General features: G+C 44.0%; 1 protein-coding gene across 6 annotated transcripts in view; it reads left to right on the top strand.

The window, feature by feature from the left end:
• The first annotated feature begins 9,685 nt into the window (after nt 1–9,685).
• Nucleotides 9,686–20,158, top strand: part of TJP1 (tight junction protein 1) — a 302,786-nt gene continuing 292,313 nt past the window's right edge. For 3 of the 6 annotated variants that reach the window (XM_043523323.1, XM_043523322.1, XM_043523321.1), the window contains exon 1: nt 9,814–9,935. In XM_043523323.1, coding sequence (XP_043379258.1) covers nt 9,841–9,935 — 95 coding nt within the window. In that variant the 5' untranslated portion in view covers nt 9,814–9,840. Of the gene's footprint in view, nt 9,936–20,158 lie in introns of all 6 variants that reach the window. The other 3 variants (XM_043523317.1, XM_043523316.1, XM_043523318.1) reach the window with 2 other exon arrangements.

Genomic DNA, 20,158 nt, shown 5'->3' with positions numbered 1-20,158 from the left:
CCACTGTAGGAAAGGGGGCAGCTGCCTCATCAATTGTTTCTCATTTCCAAACAATCTATAATGATGCTATAGCATTTGCCATATCTGCTGTACATTCTGCTAGTTAACAGGCTGTTCAACAAGTTTCCCAACTATGATTAAACTTGTATAATGATCAGTATATATTATTTTTCATCACTGAACATCATCTAGAATAAGTGTCTCAGTTATTGATGAGCAAACTTCAAAGGATCCCCTGATGACTTCTTTCATTAGAGTCCTTTTTGTGCTCACAGATCTTTCTCCTGGTCTTGGCCCACAATATTCTATATTCTCTCCTCATAACCTGCTTCTTTCTCTCTTCAGAGGCCCATAACAACCCCCTGTGTTCATGATCCTGCTTTCTGCCTTTAAATATTATGTGCTTAGAGACTTCCTCCTCAGGCATGCCACCTGTATCAAAGCAAGGTAGTAAGCATATGCACCGACTCCATGGGTGCTCTAGGGCTGGAGCACCCCGGGGGGAAAAAATGGTGGGTGCTGAGCACCCACCGGCAGCCTCTCCTATCAGCTCCCCCACCCCCATCGCCTCCCACCCACTGGTGGGCCCCGCGGATCAGCGCCACCCGCCCACTGCAATCAGCTGTTTCGCGGCATGCAGGAGACTGGGAGGCACGGGAGAGGAACAAGGATGTGGCACGCTCAGGGGAGAAGGCAGAACTGGGCAGGGTGTGGGTAGAGTGGGGACAGGAAGAAGTGTGATGGGGGTGGAGTGGGGGTGGGAAGAACCGGTGTGGGTGGGGTCTGGGGGAAGGAGTGGAGTGGGGGCGGGGCCTGGGGCAGAGCCGGGGGTCGAGCACCCCCTGGCACTTTGGCAAGTCGGCGCCTGTGGTAGTAAGGTCTACCCAGACTTTACCTCAGAGTCATATACTGTGGCAGTTTTGACAATATGCAACTAAGGAATTTATTTACTGTAATTGGATCTTTGTGTACTGCAGTTGTGATGAGTTCTTGATGATAGTGTGTTTCTTAAGCTCTTTTATGTGAAGTTATGTTACTTACAGTTCTTTTTTGTAGCTTCTCACATTGAAATTGTATTCTTGGTGATTTCTTCCCTCCAGTAGTTTTCTACATGATTAAGTGTATCAGAAAGCGCTAATAGAACTCATGCATATGCTTATTTTTTTCTGCATTAAGCTTATTTAATCCTCCGACAGAGTCATGTTTGTCAGGCATAATATAGTATGTGAATAATTTTGACTTAAGGTGCTTTTTCTTTTTTAATGTAAAGTCCCGTCCCCCCCAAAAAAAAATTAGGGAAACCTAGGAGCATAGGAATGGCTGTAGCATAGGTCCATTTCATTCTGTATCTTAACTTTAGCAACAGCCTATATTTTATTGTAGTAGCATGAATGTACTCCACACAGGATCTGGCAAGGATGGTGTGATGGCCTACACTCCTGGACAGTATTGCCTAGTGATGAGGGCTTAAGCCTTTCAAACTGCAGGGCAGGGCTTTGGTAGGGGAGTCTGAGCCACCTCACTCCACTGGGCTCCAGCCCAGGGCTCTGTGAGGGCTAATCAAAGGTCTGCCAGTGGTTCATTAGGCTGCCTTTTCTGAACTACTTCCTATCACCCAACTATTGTCCAAAGTTCACCATTTGTGATGAGGAGATATGTAGGGGATAATCTCACCACTTGGCACCTCCTTGTGGCTGTGCATGGTGTGGTAGCTCCCTTTCTCTTTCAGGGCAGCAATTTCCTCCTCCTGTGGCTTAGCCCTCAGCCATGTCAGTTCCAGCTGTCTCCCTTGCTGCGGTAGTCCATCAACAAAATAAGGGGAATTTGTCCATGAGTAGGAGTCCATAAGCAAGAGCGGGGAATGCCTCCCCCTCAGAGTATATCTGAAGCAGGTCCTCCCTTCCCTCAGGAAGGGATCTTCGGGCGGTTGTTGTAGGGAGAGATCCTGCCTTCCCTCAGCTCTTCTCTCAGACACTACAAGTTGCAGGGCTGCTCTCTTCCCTGGTCTGCCCCCACATGAGCTGTTCTGATTCCTTTTAACTTCTCCTCCAGTCTGTGCATCTCTTGCAAGTGTGGCAGGGCTGGGCTGGCTAAGCCCAGAACAGCTCCTTAACCCCTTGTTGCTCAGTGTGGGTTTTGCATACCCCATCACAGATAGTGTTAAAACTTTCTTCCAAACAGCAGGCCACCAACACAAAAATTGCTACTTGCAAATTATTAATGAGGATCTCAATGGCTAAATTCTAGCAAGCCCCTCCTTCTTGACAGCCCACAATCAAAACATGGCATGAATTTCCATAAAGAGCAAGTCTGGAAACCAATAGATGGTTCTGCTTCTTCAGAGGCAACACAGAAAAAGCTCATTTTCTTTATGTAGACTTTAACTGAGTGAAGCCTCATTTTACTTTGAGAATTTAAACTAAAGGATTAAGTTATTTTAGAAAACTGCATATAATTTCTATACAGTTTACAGCAACTGGGGGCATTTCCTTCACCATAGCCATGTAGAAGCTACCGCCAACTGGGCTGCCCTGTCACAATACTTTAGAGGTAAAAACCTGCCCCAAAGGGAATGGTCAATTGTGCAATAATATGGGTTAGGAAATTCTTTTCTGGCACTACTGAAGTAATCAGTTCATGCCTTGAAGCATCAGGACACTTAGCATATACAATTTTTATCTTAGCTATATGCTATTTATATTAATGAGTGTCCACTCTTTTATTATTATTGAAAACCAGATTTTGCCCAGCCCTTACATAGGTGAGCCGTGGTGGGGAGGGTACAAGAAGCCTTTTTCCCTGTCCCTCTTCCTCCTAACAGTCCATGTAAGGGCCTGGTACAATTACAATGCAGGGCTCCTCCCTCCGCGTTCTTCCAGGGCCACACTATAACCGTAAATGGGCAGGTAGGAGGCGAGGCCATAGCTCCACCAATCCTTGGAGTTAGCATGCAGTGATATATCAATAGGTATGTCCACTTTGCATACCAGGGAACATCTGGAGGTATTCTTGCCTTCCAGAATATCCCCTTAGGGATAAAGTTTTGCACTTCCCCCAACACAGATCTCGGCATTGAAAACCCAGTTAAGCCTGAGTTATTTGTCCTAATGTATTGTGATAGTGAGTTCCACAAGCTAATTATATGGTGTTTGTTTAAGTTTTTCTTTGTATCTGTTATGCACACACATAAAATTGTCCTTGCTTTTGGATGGGGAGATGGTAACATCAAGAGTCACCCCATCAGATGTTTCTTAGATGCTATGGAGCACTCTTACTTTATTTTGACACGTATGACCTTAGGGCTGGTGTACACTTAAAAGTTTTGCTGGCATAGCTATGTCAGTCAGGAGTGTCAAACAAAATCAAAACTCCTAATCAACGTTCCTATGTCATCAAAAGCCCTCCTGTAGATGCAGTTATACCAGCAAAAATGTCCATTTGCCAGTATAGCTTATTTCATTTGGGGAACTGGTATAAGCTATATTGGCAAAAGAGCTCTTTTACCATAAACTGTGTCTCCACTAAGAGTGTTTGGCAGTATAGCTATAGTGTAGACTTGACTTCAGTCCCCTTTCTCTTCTCTGGAAGCCTCTAGTGGTATGTCTACACTGCAATGTAAGCCTGTGCTTTAGCCTTGGCTCCAGTCTAACTCCCCTTGTGTCTATATTGCAATTGTGCTAATTAATCCAGGGCTTGGACCCAAAGGGCCCAGGACCCTGCAGGAGTGGAGGATCCAAGCTCAAGTTAAGCCAGGACCCAGGGTCTCAGCCCTGTTGCTTTGCAGCGTAGAGGCAGTCCTACTCTACTTGGGTCCTGGGAGTCCGCTGCAAGTATGCCACAATTTCATGGGACAACTTCCTCAGTCCTCTCTATCCCAACAATGTGCAATCCACTCTGTTGAAAACGGGAGACCCTATCCACCCTTGGCAAATGGCAGCAGCTCGGGTCAGCATTAACCCGTTGTCTTCTGATCACTGATCTGCACGAACACTATCAGAGGGCCTACTGGGTTTTCAATGGGGAGCGAACTGATCAAGCCTTTTGCAAAGCAAGCTGCTTCAAACTTCCTGTAACATGCAAGTGCACCATGGTCCTAGGGCTAAAGCGGCCACATTTCGGTATGAGGGGTGCTAGGGACTCTAGTATATGGTTACTTTGACTCAAGTCTGTGCACTGCAGTGTGGACACCAGAGGCCTTAGTTTGAGCACAGGTTAGAAAAATCTTAACATGGGGTTAAAACACAATGTAGATGCTCAAGCCTAGGGTTCCCTAACATTGGTCATCTGACTCAAGTCCCACTAATCCTGGGCTTACACTGCAGTGTAGACATACTTGGGTCACAAATCCAAATGACAAAGCAGCCTGTTTCAGAGACATCCCTGCCTGGGAGAGCTACATTAATACTATGATTATATTTGAGTAAATGTTGAAATGTAATGGAATATCCCAATTTGAAAAAGGAAGTATTATGAGAAGAGGGGCTTCTTGTTAAGAAGCAAGACTTATTAGGAAATTCAACTAATAGTGGAGCACAGTTATTTAATGACAAATTTTAATGACAATGCTCTATCATGTTAGATTCTGGAATGCTAAAATGTCACTTTATCTACTGAAGTGTATAATATGAATTGTTCATGAATTGTTCATTGTCATATTAAATGCTGCAGTAGTGTAGAATATCCCCAATGTGTATTCTGAAAACTCCTTGCTAATGCTTGACAAAAAAGCCTTATGAGGAAAAAAAAAGTATATACTAAAGATATGGGACCTGTTGGCCAGAGAGTTGTGGATGATACTCCATGTCCCATTGATGAACGTGTGCTACTAAGGTCTGGTCTACACTAGGAGTGTGGGTGATCGATCTAAGTTACGCAACTTCAGCTACGTGAATAACATAGCTGAAGTCGACGTACTTAGATCTACTCACCGTGGTGTCTTCACTGCAGCGAGTTGACTGCCGATGCTCCCCCGTCAACTCCACCTTCGCCTCTCGCTCCGGTGGAGTACCGGAGTCAACGGGAGAGCGCTCAGCAGTCGATTTATCGTGTCTAGACTAGACGCGCTAAATCAACCCCCGTTGGATCGATCGCTGCCTGTCAATCCAGCAGGTAATATAGACAAGCCCTCAGAGTTTATTAGGTACTGTGTGTGCTGTGCCCATTCCTTTGTTTCAGTTATAAATTTGGTGGCCTTGCCTGGATTGGGAAAATTGGGACCACAGGTCCAGTGTGGAAGCTGCAGGTGCAGACAGAATTTGGAAAATATTTTCCACATCAAACTAAATTACGATTTTCAGTAGATTTAAATATTGGTAGATTTTTTTCTATTAGCTAGTCCTCTTCTGAGAGAGCTACAGTAGGTTCAGGTCAGTGTTCCACAAGCTCATTATTTTTTTAAGAGCTCCTGCTTTAGGAAGAATCAGGCTTTGTGTATATCACATCCCTGCAATTTCTGATTTGAGAGTCTTCAGGGGTTAGGGCAGGAGAGAAACATGTTTTTGACTTAGAATGAAAAAGCCCAGCTTATTTTTATATTTATTATTATGCATTTATATCATAATAGTAAGGGTGCTGTTATGCATTTGTGGGCCCATTTTTGCTAAGTCTTGGACAAATACAGCTGAAGACATAGCCCCTGCCTCAAATTATTTACCTTCTAACTAGATTGATCTTTTTATTCCATCTGAACATATTAAAAAATAAAGGTGAAGGCATAATTGAAGAGGATATTATAATGTATGTAAACACAAACACTAAAAATAGATCCACAGATCCATGTCTATCTTCCTGCACAGGCTCATAAAGTGAATTTATAGTCTCAAATGTGACTCTGTAAAAATGTCATTGTAGGGCTCCATGTTTATCCAAGCAATAATTTCATATCAAGATATAACTAGTTTATAAATTATATATATATATATGTATTGTGACAAAGTTCCTCCTCTACCTTGCGCTTATTGGCAGATTTGCTCGCCTTGGAGCTTCACAGTAGCCCTCAGTTTGGCTGTTTTCATGAACCCACAGTCTAGATCAACTCCTCCTGTGTCTGACCAGGAGTTGGGAGGTTTGGGGGGAACCCGGGCCTGCCCTCTACTCCGGGTTCCAGCCCAGGGTCCTGTGGAATGCAGCTGTCTAGAGTGCCTCCTGGAACAGCTGCGCAACAGCTACAACTCCCTGGGCTAGTTCCCCATGGCCTCCTCCCAACACCTTCTTTATCCTTAACTTTTGTAGTGATAATCAGGATGGCCCATTTCAAACAGTTGAAAAAGTTTTTTTTCTCCTGCTGATAATAGCCCCCCTTAATTGATTAGTCTCGTTACAGTTGGTATGGCAACACCCATTTTTTCATGTTCTCTGTGTATATATATCTTCCTACTGTAATTTCCACAGCATGCAGCCGATGAAGTGGGTTTTAGCCCATGAAAGCTTATGCCCAAATAAATTTGTTAGTCTCTAAGGTGCCCCAAGTACGCCTTGGTTTTTTTGCTGATACAGACTAACACGGCTACCACTCTGAAAGTAGAAAGTTGTATTCCCCACCCCTACTGTTTCTCTTGGCCAGAGTTTAATTTATTGGTTGTTTTTTAAAATTAAGTAATTTCCAATTTTTTAAATGTTGGATCTATTAAAAGAAGAACAAGAACCCATGAACTGTTTCTTGAGAGCTATAGAGGATCAGGCCAATGTGAGAGACACTGAGCCAGTGCTATTCAAACCTTCCTATTTATGATATTGTGGAATCCCGGGATGTTTCCACTAATCCCAGATTTCCTGGCTCGGAGAACAAACCAGCCACTGTTGTGACCATAACAATATGATTATTATAATATGATTTAATTAACATCTGTTATACTTGTGAGTGTAATGCTGGCATTTCTTATCTCCTGATGTATGGAATAGGCCTTGGTAGAATATAGTCTAGTATGATTTTGAGGCACCATATGCATTTTAAAAAAGGAAATTTCTGATATTTGAGTCTTGCAAGTGAAAATATTTTAAGGTATATTTTTTCTTTCTTAGTGAGGCTGACAGCGCTTATTTAACTCATCATGGTAAATACTACAGCTCATACAATTCACACATCTGTAATATCTTGGTACAGCTTTGTTACTTCATCTTTAATGTGGATTGGTGACACCTGTACTCTACAAAATGTATACACCCTTAAATAATATAGGGCCAGTCCACTGACCTATTCTGCCAGTTGAGATGGGTAGGATTATGAGTTTGGACTATCTCTCATAATCTTGAGAGCACTGGTGGTAGAGCTTTCTCTATTGAGGCCCTGTGAGCCTGGAATGCTATTTCCCAGTATTCACACCAGAGCATATCTGTGGCATCTTTTGTGCCAAGGCCCAAATTATTTTGTCTCCTTTTTGCTGTTGGGGGGCTTGTTATATTGTTTTAGATCTTCTCTGTTTTATGTGGACATTAAAGATCCTTGGACATGTTTTGCTCTGGTATATGCAGCCAAAAAAACTCACATTGCTATTGATCAGTCTGTCAGCTAAATGCCTGCCTCCACCCCAGAGATATTTGCACCTCAGTGGTTCTGTAAGTACACAGAAAGCATGGTATGATGGTATACTGTTTATCACTTTATATACTGTATGTCTTTAGAATGTCTTTGTTTTATAGTCACCTACAGAGTGCCATATGTAAATATTAGTGAACTTTGGGGTAAAAGGCACAAAACAGGTTTAAGAAATTATTATTTGTATTATGTGTTGAGTATAAGATTCAACACATAATTGTTTTTAGTTATTTTTGTTAAGGTTCCCAAAGACTGGATATCTAGGAATGAATATATCACATTTATAGGTTTGATTTAATGGCCATCTGCCTTTCAAATCTATAATTTCTTTGGATGTGAGAGAATCAGGAATGATGTTTATGTTCTTTCTGCTGTTGATTCATTAAGTTTTGCATAGGAATTCCTATCTCTGTGGTGCAGAGGTGAATGTGGGGCAGGGGATCCTCAGTAACCCTGCTTCTAGTCATTTCTCTCTCTCTCTGTTCAGAAGGAGGTTTTGATTTAAGGTGCTACTGCTGGGAAGCTCCCCAGCCCCTATGCCGGAACACAGTGGTCACGGCCTCACAGCAGCCAGTTTGCGTTTGATGCGGTGTTTGGCTCCATAGCCTGATTACAGCTAAATCACAAGTGATGGTGGCAGTGGGTGGGGGTGGGGATTAAAATAACATGGGGCTATTCTAGGCGCTAATGAGATTAGAGCAGTGAGGACAGAGACCCAGAGGGGAGAGGGCAGCGCTGGGCTCGGAGCATGGCAGCGGCAAAGATGCACTGGGTAACTGAACTGTCCGTGGGATAGGGCATAACGCTGCTCTGGAAGGAGGGAGGGACAGACCCCAGCTATCGGAGACGGACGGGGAGAGGGAGAGTCCAGGGGCCCAGTAATGGTGGGCAGGAAAGAGAGCCTCCCCACAGGAACCCCCTGAGGGGTGGGGAGTGGAGCTGAGAGAGAGGCCCCCAGATGCCCAGAGAGATGGGGGGTGTCAGAGAAAGCCCCCCCCAGGTGCCCAGAGAGATGGGAGGGTCAAAGAGAGGTGCCCAGATGGATGGGGGGAGGTCAGAGAGAGGTCCCCAGGTGCCCAGAGGGATGGGGGGTCAGAGAGAGGGCCCCAGGTGCCCAGAGAGATGGGGGGTGTCAGAGAAAGCCCCCCCCAGGTGCCCAGAGAGATGGGAGGGTCAAAGAGAGGTGCCTAGATGGATGGGGGGAAGTCAGAGAGAGGTCCCCAGGTGCCCAGAGGGATGGGGGGTCAGAGAGAGGCCCCCAGGTGCCCAGAGGGATGGGGGGGGTCAGAGAGAAGCCCCCAGAGGGATGGGGGGTCAGAGAGAGGCTCCCAGGTGCCCAGAGGGATGGGGGGGTCAGAGAGAGGCCCCCAGAGGGATGGGGGGTCAGAGAGAGGCCCCCAGGTGCCCAGAGGGATGGGGGGTCAGAGAGAGGCCCCCAGAGGGATGGGGGGGTCAGAGAGAGGCCCCCAGGTGCCCAGAGGGATGGGGGGGTCAGAGAGAGGCCCCCAGAGGGATGGGGGGGTCAGAGAGAGGTCCCCAGGTGCCCAGAGGGATGGGGGGTCAGAGAGAGGCTCCCAGGTGCCCAGAGGGATGGGGGGGTCAGAGAAAACCCCCCAGAGGGATGGGGGGGTCAGAGAGAGGCCCCCAGAGGGATGGGGGGTCAGAGAGAGGCCCCCAGGTGCCCAGAGGGATGGGGGGTCAGAGAGAGGCCCCCAGAGGGATGGAGGGGTCAGAGAGAGGCCCCCAGAGGGATGGGGGGGGGGTCAGAGAGAGGCCCCCAGGTGCCCAGAGGGAGGGGAGTCACAGTGTCCCCGGGACGGGAATGCCCAGGGTACCTGGTGAGGGGAGGTGGCAAAGCGATTTCCCCCAAGTAAGTGGGCTAAGTGAGGGAGAAAGGGTTTGACCCCAGGGTAGGGGGCCGGGAGAGAGGGAGCGCAGCAGGAGGCGGGGGAGGAGAAGCACGAGAGCTGGAGGGCAGAGGGGAGAGGCGCGGCAGCAAAAGGAGGAGACAAGTGTGAGCTGTGGGGGGAGGCAGAGAGAGAGGGAGCGCGGCAGGAGGCGGCGGAGGAGGAGAGCGTCAGCTGGGACAGAGATAGAGAGAGCGCGGCAGGAGGAGGAGGAGGAGAGCGTGAGCTGGGGGGGCAGAGACAGAGGGAGCGCGGCAGGAGGAGGAGGAGGGGAAGAAGCGCGACGCAGGGACGGCAGATGCCTGGAAATAAAAATTTGATGATTGCATGCAGCGGCTGGAGAGACTCTGTCGGTGGCGGCGGCGGGGACGAGGCAGGGACAGGGGGGGCGACGGCAAAATGAAGTATCAGAAATACCTGACTGTCTTGCAGATGGCCATAGGGGTGACCGCCTCCAACAGGGGCAGTCTGATGCCCTTAAAGAGGAAGCTGTGGTGAGTAGGCACAAAATGGGCAGGAGAAAGCCAGGTTGCTGCCGGGCGCTGCATGCAGGATGATGGGGGAGCCGGCTGAACCTTGCACCTTGTCACACACTTTGCTTTGTTCCTGGGATTGGGGTCTGGGCGGAGATGAATAAACAGTGCATCCTGTGCAAGGCGCATGGACTCATGTCGGACCTACCACTGCCAGGCATTTATTGTTGTTTTGTTGCAGAAATTATGGTCCTATTTAAAAAACAGATCAGAAAATAATTTAAAAAGGGGCCCCAGATGTTTCATAGAAAACACCACAAGGGAAAGGTCATGAGGAATTATTTACCAATAGTATTTTTTTAAAAAATCAAAGACAAATCATTATGTTCAGCCTTTTGTTGAAGGAACTGTCCATTTACCCACTACAGTTTTCTATTATGAAAACGTCTTGATTTTAGGAAGCACCCAACTGTAAGCCTCTCCATGGTTCAAAAGGGTAATTCTCAGAATAATAAATGTTTTGAGAAAGAAACAACAAACATTTGTCAAAATAAGATAATGGCAGCTCCTTCAGAAAGGTGCAGGGGCAGTTACAAGGAAAGTCTATTGTAGGCTACAACACTGAATATTATAGGCATGGCAGTCTGATTGTATATTTTCTTTGATTGTTTTATAGTTGTTTCTTTTATCTGTAGTATGAATAAAGCCTGACTTTGAAATGCCAACCCACTATTTTCTTGACAGGTGTGAATCTCAAAAAGGGAAGTGCAATATCTAAATATATTATACTTTTAATTTCAAAATATACTTATTTTTTCTTTGACATATTTCTAGTGGTTTTTGGGCTTACTAGTTGGTGAGCTAAGCTGATTTTCTAGATGAACTGACAATATGTTAAGAAAAATATATAGTACTGTAAAACTGCAATATGGGTGAGTAGGACACCAGGAAGCATATGGCATTGCAATATCCAGTCACTCTTTTGTCTTGTAAGGAACCACTGTTAGCTTGATTGAAGCAGTAGGATGCATGTCATTATCAGAACAAATTATATTAAGGAGACAATCTACCTGACTGCAAAGCCAAATTTTCTGGGAAAAACATCCTAGATCTTGAATTGCATTTGCACCTTAAGAAAAAATATCTTCATAAGATTGAGAATGAGACTTGAACAGTAGTGTTCTTATGGATTCCTATCACCATGGCCATTGGTCACAGTGAAAGAGTGTAAAATGTCTGAGAAAGAAGTGCTAAGACATGCTGTTTAACAATGAGGTAGCTTCAAAATGAACTGTTATCACAAACAGCATCCTGTGACAGCACATATTTTATACTTTCTGCGGATCTTGGCATTATTTTATTTTGTCCTTATTCTCACATGGTCATCCAGAGCAGGCAATGTCAAGGCAATACATAAAACAGGGAAGCAGAATAAAATTGCTATAGGCCAACTTCATTAGATTAACATTTTACTTGATTTAAGCTTCCTTTAACAACTGTTTTCCGAAATATACTTTGCTATATTTGTTTCATAGTTTATCTTTTTATTTCATTGCAGAAAATGTAAAATTTAGAAAACGAATTTAACATTCTGGTATTTTAAAAAGTCACTTAGGTTTATGTGAAGTATATCTAATAATCTTTCTAACACAAATAGTGAACCTTACTATAATGTTTATAGAAAATAACATTATTTTAGTGACCTGATTTGGCAAAAACATATTCTTGTTAACTGTTAACACACAAAATCAAATATTTTCCTTGGAAAAAATATTCTTTCATGCGGTTATCTTTGATTATCCTAAGAAAACCCACTTTTGTACTGTAGACAGTGGTTTGGGTTTGATTATGTCAGAAGCATAAAGTGCTACTACCTATACTCTTCTCCCAGCAATGTCATTCCTTTTCACTTTGCTGATAGTGCATGCTGTATACAGTAATGTAGACATCCATTTACTTCAGTGAGAATTAGATCAGCCCTATATTTCCTAGTTTTGTGGTGAAATTTCCCTGCTTTCCGAGGGACAGGTAAGACATACAGTGGGTCCTAAATGAGGAACAGACATTTGTTTGCTGAAAGAAAAATATGCTATGTACCCAATGTCATTTGAGTTAGGTTGTTGATGGTCTGGGTGAAAGGATCAGACAAAAACATGTTGCTTTTTTCTATATAAGAATTTGTGCCAATTACTTAAATCCTTATATTTTACATCTTTAGATTAGTGTTTCAAATTGTTATCTCCTTATCAGTGGGTGACAGTGGGGAACTATGGGTTTCAACTTTGCATTAGGAGCCTGAGTGGGGTCCATATGAGATTGTCTCTGTGGGTATGTGTCTATGGGTGATATAGTAATTTCCGCTATATTTAAAGGTATGCTTAAGTGGTATTTGTAATTAAGATTTTATTGTGATTTAAGTTTAGGGGTTTTTTTCAAATCATATATAAAGCTTTGTTTTTGTGAAATAAATATATTAATTTTTATTATGTAAATCAATGCAATATATTACAAAAATGCAAAGCAAAAGGTACATACCACATATCATCAATAGTTTCTAACCTGATGTACAGAAAGAAAATGTATAAATCAGATTAGTTCATACTTTTAATATGGACAAATGGTAGCATATTCTTCAAGTTTATAAAAATGAGAATTTCAGTATTCTTTTTTTCCCAGGCAGATTCAGAAGTTGTTTTATATGTTAGTACATACTGTAAGTGCAAGCAAAATAAATCATTTGATAAAAAAGGTTTAAAATATTTATCTTTTGTTTGTGGAGATAATCCACCTGAATCCTACTGAATGAAAATGAAAAAGGTAGCAGCAATTGTTTATTTCTTTATAGAGCATCTGCCACTCTAATTTCCTCCCTCTCCCCCCCGCATAAAAAATTGTAAGTCCTGTTTTGTGAAACACAAAAAGCACAACTACAAGATCAAAACAAAAAAGATGGATGCTGGATATCTCATGGGATGGGTAATTGGCTATAGAAACATTCATCTCTAGGATGCCAGTTCAAACCCAGTCTATGTTATCATTGTCTGACAGTTGTTTCCATTTCATATCTATTTAGTAGGCTATATTAAGTGAGTCGGATGTTCCCAGCCTCATTCCCAGGTGGCAAAACCGCCATCATACTTGGCAGTAATTGGCAGAGAGGCTAAAAAGTGACTAAACTCTTTCCTGAGAGCAGTCCCTCTGTCCAGGTCAGAGCTGAGGCAGTGAGGGAAGCTTGCAGTACTGCTGCCTGTGTTTCACCTGTTTTGTGAATAAAGGCCTTCACTTCCCAAGTTGTCAGCTGGCACATTTTATGAGCATGAAATTCACTTTCTATAAAATAAACTATTATTTGCTACATTACATTTAAAATTACGGTTGCAGATGTGCACTTTTAAGACTTTCCTGTAGAACTACTGCTTTCAAATTTGAATAGGATTGTGGGTTTGGAGAATTGTGAATCCTTTATTTTGACATTGAACCTTGGCTATACCAGCTGTTAAAGAACAGAACTACGAATCTGAGATGTGGTAATCACACACAGAAAATTATGTCAGTCTCTTTAACCTCGGTAAGACAACCCAGGATTTTTACTGTCAACATCAGCTTATAGTTGGGTTGGGTTTTTTTAAGGTAGAGTGCAGCATGAATTAACACACCTGCTAAATTACTTAAGGAAAATAAACTACTGATGTGTAAGAATCTTAAAACAGTAGGCCAAAGTCAATATTTACTGAAATCCCAATACCTGCAAGCGAAATGTATTGTAAAATAGATGATGTCATGTAATTAATACATGTAATTTCCTACTAAACTGGGAGTAAGGTTTTAAGTACGGTTTTTTAATGTCTAGATTTTAAAGGCCTTTCAATGGAGAGACAATTTCTGTAAGAAATATATGTGAAATCAGGAGAGGATTTTAGTGAGAAAAATAAATCACAGTCTGTGAGAGTTCTAAAAGAATCTTCCATCTTCTTTGTTTCGCCTTGATCCTGCTCCCACTTAAATCAGTGTTAGGACTTCTGTTGACTTCAATGGTGCAGGAATGAACTCTTTGCGAGAACGCTCAGAAAACAAGATATAAGATTCTGTCAATTGTATCCAGATTATTATGGCAATTGTTAAGACAAATGTGGGTAGTGTAAATATGAGACTTTTGTATCTGTTTTGTGGTTGTCTGAGGTGACCCATAGTTTAAAGAAAAATATGTAATGTATCAGATTGAAGAAATTACAGATACATTGCTTCCACAAGGTAATTTCCCCCCTGCCCACGGTTTGGGGCTATTATTAACAAGACATATGAATAACTGGGACATAATGATTCATTTAGAGCTTGATCATACACAGTGCTGAACATTCTGGTTCCAATCCAGCATAGAACTTACGCACCTTCTTCATTCCAAGCACGGTGGTCTAACTGAAGTCAATGGGGAGCTATCCACGTGTTTAAAGTTAAGTACATGCATAAGTGCTTTGCTGTATTAGAGTGTTCAGCGTCTTGAAGAGCAAGATCCAGCCTTTATTAAAGGATGCAGGTGGTGTCATGGCAAACCTGTGAGGAAGTTTGCACAGCAGCAGCTGCCTGCACAATGCCTGGTTCTTTAGTCTTTTTTTCATGAAAATCCAATTGGCCCTATCACTCACCATTTAAAAACAAATACTACTGCAATATGGAATGGCTTTCAAGTCTTCTCAGGGTAATCAGTAGGAATGAATGTTAGCCCTTCCTGTCTTTTGTTGATATCATTGATCATGTTCAAGTGAGTCCTACTCAGTGATGAGCTGCCAAAATCTTAACAACGGGTTCCCTCCTCACCCCACGAGGGGGTCGTTGCCGCCCCCCGCCCCCCCGGGACTCCTGACCCACCCAACCCCCCCACGTTCCTTGATGCCCCCCCCCGGACCTCTGCCCCATCCACCACCCTCCCCTGTCCCCTGACTGCCCCCAGAACTGGGCAGGAGGGTCTCATGGGCCACTGTAGAGAGTGCCCACCCCACCCCTAAGAGCCAGAGGCACCTGCCAGGGGGCGAGGTGGGGAGTCCCGGAGGTGCTTACCTGGGGCAGCTCCCAGGAAGCATCCAGCACGTCCCTCTGGCTCCTAGGGGCGGGGGAGCGTAGCTAGGGGGGAGCAGAGGGAGCGGCCACTCCCCTACTGATCACATCAAAAGTGGCGCCTTAGGCACCGATTCCCTGGGTGCTCCGGGGCTGGAGCACCCATGGGTAAAATTTGGTGGGTGCAGAGCACCCACCGGCAGCTCCTCACCCCGCGCCCGGCCCCAGATCACCTCACCTCCGCTCCGCCTCCTCTGCTGAAGGCGCTGCCCTACTCTGCTTCTCGGCCCCCCCCGCCCCGGCTTCCCGCGAATCAGCTGTTCGGTGGGAAGCCTGTGGGGGCTGAGAAGCAGGCGGCGGCTTCCCACTCAGGCTAAGGGTGGTGGAGGTGAGCTGGGGGGGGGTGCGGGTGGCCCTCCTCGCGCCCTCCCCCCCCCAGCTCACCTCCGCCTCCCTGGGCCTGAGCGGGAAGCCGCAGCCTGCTTCTCAGCCTGCCCCAGTTTCCCGCGCGAACAGCTGATTCGCGGGAAGCCTGGGGGGGGCAGAGAAGCAGGCGGCAGCTTAACACTCAGGCCGAGGGTGGCAGAGGTGAGCTGGGGCAGGGAGCGGTTCCCCTGTGCGCCCCCCCACCCCCGGGTTACCTGCTGCGGCGCAGGTGGCCATCCTCGCGCCCCCCCGCCCCAGCTCACCTCCTCCTCCCTGGGCCTGAGCGGGAAGCTGCAGCCTGCTTCTCAGCCTGCCCCAGCTTCCCGCATGAACAGCTGATTCGCGGGAAGCCTGGGGGGGCGGAGAAGCAGAGCGGGGTGGCGCGTTCAGGGGAGGAGGCGGAGCAGAGGTGAGCTGGGGCCGGGGGTGGGGCAGGGAGCTGCCGGTGGGTGCTCTGCACCCACCAAATTTTCCCCTTGGGTGCTCCAGGGCTGGAGCACTCATGGAGTCGGTGCCTAAGGCGCCACTTTTGGCTGGTTAAATTTAGAAGCCCTTTTAGAACCGGTTGTTCCTCGCGGAACAACCGGTTCTAAAAGGGCATCTAAATTTAACAACCGGTTGTAGCGAACCGGCTCCAGCTCACCACTGGTCCTACTGACATCGTCACTTTTTTTTTTAGCAGTGGGGAAGCTTGGCTTCCAATGTCAAGCTACTAAAGTTTCAGGTACTCATAGTATAGTGAGAAAACAGATATAAGTCCTATCGACTTAAGATTCTGAATTTTTAATTTTTTTCTCTTCTGGTATTGCTTATTGTGAAAATATTCAGTTACTGTGTGACCTTCAACTGAACATTAACTGTAGTGACTTTAAATATTGTTTTTCCGAGGAGCATCAGTAGGAATATACACAAAATGTGAAAATGTAAATGTCTTTATTCCATACTTTTCTGAGTGAACTGTAACCACCAATAAGAGAAATAACATTTAATTTTGTTCAACACCTTGCAGGGCAAGATCAAGCCTTTATTGAAGGATACATGTGGTGTTATGGCAAACGTGTGAGGAAGTTTGCACAGCAGCAGCTGCCTACACAATGCCTGGTTCTAATATATGTTATTAGTCTTTATTGAAGGATTCATGTGGGGTTATGGCAAACATGTGGTGAAGTTTGCAACAACAGTAGTCAGCAATAAGAGAAATAACATTTAAGTTGTATTTATAAGATTAAATTTGTACTTAAATATTGTATTGAAATTCTGTAATTACTCCAGTCGCATAACATTCCCACTGAAAGTAAACTTGAGTAGGCCATTCAAAGTCTGTAACACTAGTTAAATAGGAAGAAGAGCTGCCTTGGAAATTGTGTTAAATTTTGAAATACTATTAAATGTAACTGACATGAATAGAACACATTTTGAAATTAGTCCAGTTTGTTTCAGCCAAAATTTATCTGTGACACTGAATGTTTTTAACTCTTTGTAGCACAAGCAAGAAATTAAACAGCAATGCACGTTTTAGTGCATAATATGTATACATTTTAGTGGATAATATTTAATAACTGTGTTTATTCTTTTACTGTGTGTTGTCAACAAAGCAAACCTATATCTAAGTTGTTATTGTTCTTGGAGCATGTAGAAAAACTGCTGAATGTTGTGGCCTTTTCTGAAAGCTATAATATCATGCATTGTAAATAGTTTATGTAATTTTTTGAACATACATTCTACCTAGTTATGTTATGTCTTAAGTTGTCTCTTGATAGATGGATTACTCGTGAGCCAGTGAAGTTTGGTATCTTGTTAGGTTAGCAGATTGCTATAAGTGAATGGAACAAGATCCCTAAAATATATTGCATACTTGACTTTATTTAGTTTCTAGAAAAATAATTTAGATAGATTTACAAAAATACATTTTTTGATCAATGGGAATGAAATTTACAAAGATACAATATCCCATCAGGGACTAGTCAACGTCGAAGTCAAATAGACTGTTTTTCTGAGTAAGGATTATGGATGCTAAGTAAGGTTTGCAGGCTCAAATTGAGGTTTTCAGATTAGTCAGAATTTAAACAGCATAGTTTTTCAAAAGTTACTAGTTTGATTTTTCAGTGCCTTAGGTTGCCCAAGCTGAACCTTATTAAAAGGACCTGATTTTCAGGAAATACCAAACACACACTCTCTCTGAAAATCAGGCCTGTTCAAGATGTTTCAAACGGGGCACTCAAAATCACTAGTCACTTTTGAAAATCTTGACTATTTCTAATGCGTCTAAATCCACTAGAGTGCTTTGAAAATCTCTTCTTCAGGCCCTAAGACAAGAGCCCTTAAACTAGCAGTACTACAGTAATGTACTACAAGTTTTTTAACAAAAACAAAAATTTTACACAAATTTCCCCCCTTTAGCTTATGATAAATCCCATATGCCAGAGATAAATGTGTTTAAAGACAGGGACTAAATAATTTGTTTGTTTTTCTAGTTTTAAACAAAAGTGATTTCTCATAACTAAAGGGGGAGGTAACACCACGCATCAACTTGTATTATGTTTATTTGCTGTAAATGTTTAGATTATAAATGGGTTTCCCCTCTCTCATTAGTGGGGTTGAAATTGGATGTGTTTTGAGAAAGGCCAGAAGAATAGAAAGTGACCCTCCTAGAGACTTGTGATGAAGCAAAGAAACTGCCCACCACAGCATGGGTTAAAGAGAGCCTTTGGGCACAGCTAGTCCCACCTTGTTATACTTGCAGCCAATGCCAGGTCTGGAGGGGGGAGAAAAGAAGAGAACCTGTCTTAGTTTGGGCCTGACTGGTGGAGAGACGAGAGCTAGCTGCCTCCTTACCTGAGAGGAAGGGTCACTAGCCTGCCAGCCAAGGCAGCCACCTGGGAGTGCATACTGTCTCCCAAGGGAGACTGAAGGAGACATAGGAGCCTCTGGCACCTGAGTGGAGCCCAGAGGTATTGCGGGGTTTGGCCTCACCAACTTGCCGCTGCCCTCCCAAAGGAGCCTGGGACTGTGCCAGGATACAACCCAAGATCCATGAGAGGGCACTGTGGGAGGCAAGCCCCACAGTGAACTGGACTAGAAGGGCCATTCCCCAAACTGAAGACACAGAGGTAGGAAGTACCCCAGGGCAATGGATTTAGACTCCCCACTGGGAGGGCTCCCCTTGTTCAGGGGTTGATGCACAGCGGGTCTGGGCTGGGAGCTGGTGGAGAGGGAGGGCCTGGGTTCTCCTCCCCCTTCCCTACCTTGAAGACTAAGGCTCCTCAACCAAGAGGGCTGAAAGCCAAGTGCTCCAACCACTAGGCTGACTGGTCCTCCAAAACTCCTGTTATAGCACTCCATCTTTTGTTTAAATCTATGGTTAGTAGATATATGGGAAAAAGTGATACTTCTATCCCCTTATCTGCTAGGAATTTTCTGTTTCTTCTCCTTTGCCAGAGCCTCCTGTCTGTGACAAGGTGGAAGAAGGAAAGAGGTATCCAGGGTTGCTAGGTCTCATGATTTTATTGTGATTCTTGTGACTTTTTGCAATTGTCATAAAGTGCCAGCTGTTGGAATCATAAGATTGCATGAGAGTCTGTGTTCCTTTTTTTAAAATAAAGTAAGTTTCTAGCCCTCATGACTGCAAAGGAAGGCTTGAAGATGTAAGCAAGTGTACCCTAAAGACTCAAAAGTCAGAAGGCAAATAAAAAGTACTCAACTTTTTTTTAAAATCTCATGATTTTGGGAGGCCAGAGTCGTGGTTTTTGAATATCTGTTTCTCTCCTCCAACTTTACAGCCTCCATTTTCTAAGTCCTTCCTTGTGACTAATGCTGGTGGATGCCTCTGCTACTACAACAATATTGAACTGACTTGATTCTCGAGAGTTTCACTACTGCACACAGAATTCTGAATAGCAGCAGTGAATGGACAAGTCACTCTGTTATTGTTTCTGCTTGGTAAAGTTATGAGCTGTAGTAAAGGCAATGGAACTGTCTGCTGTAGATTCAGGCAGACCACACTGGACTGATTTACATTTGTTTCACACTTACAAGGTCATCTTCTCAACCATAAATGCAAAAACATATTTTAAAAGTGATAACTTAAATTCTGCAGAAATTAATGGCTTAGCCTGCCTTTCCTTCCCCACTGCTGCACACCATGCAAAGCTTCCCCCCTCCACTGCTAACTGCAGAGTGGCTTTTCAATTACTTGATTAAATATTATTTTGTTTTCTGTAGAGGGAGGGGGTGAAATGAGAGGCTTTATAAAGGATAAGGGGCATCCTCTCCTAGAGATTCTTTTTAACAATACTTGGCGCAATCTGAGATCTCCAGATGTAAAAACTGACTTTTCAGATTCATTTTTGTAAACTCCAGAGTTAAGGAATCTCTGTCAGGGATTCTTTAGCATTATGCAGTGGGGAAAGGACTCCATCAAAGTCAGCAAATTATGCTCCTCCCTTTAAGTTAACAGAATTTTAACAAGGGGCTTCCAAATGTCCCAGAAAGCCCCTTCCAACACATCCTTTTTTAATGCTCAATTAAAAACAACATATGACCTTGATTGAACCTATTTGTTATTTTTATATGCGCTCTTTCATTGAGGTTGAATGCTTTTTAAAAATACAGAGGAATGCTCATTATGAGCCAGTACTGCAGCCAGTGGATTAAAAAAAATAGAATTTATAGTAATTTAAATGTATAGCAAAGGGGCCTAGCACAGGTGCTTTTAAAATGTAAGCTACATCTCAAAAATAGTGCACATCACCCACTTAAAATATTTT

This window comes from Chelonia mydas, chromosome 10 (genome assembly GCF_015237465.2).
Source record: "Chelonia mydas isolate rCheMyd1 chromosome 10, rCheMyd1.pri.v2, whole genome shotgun sequence".
NCBI lineage: Eukaryota > Metazoa > Chordata > Testudines > Cheloniidae > Chelonia > Chelonia mydas.
Note: the sequence above shows the minus strand (reverse complement) of the source record. Positions and strands in the feature narration are given on the sequence as shown.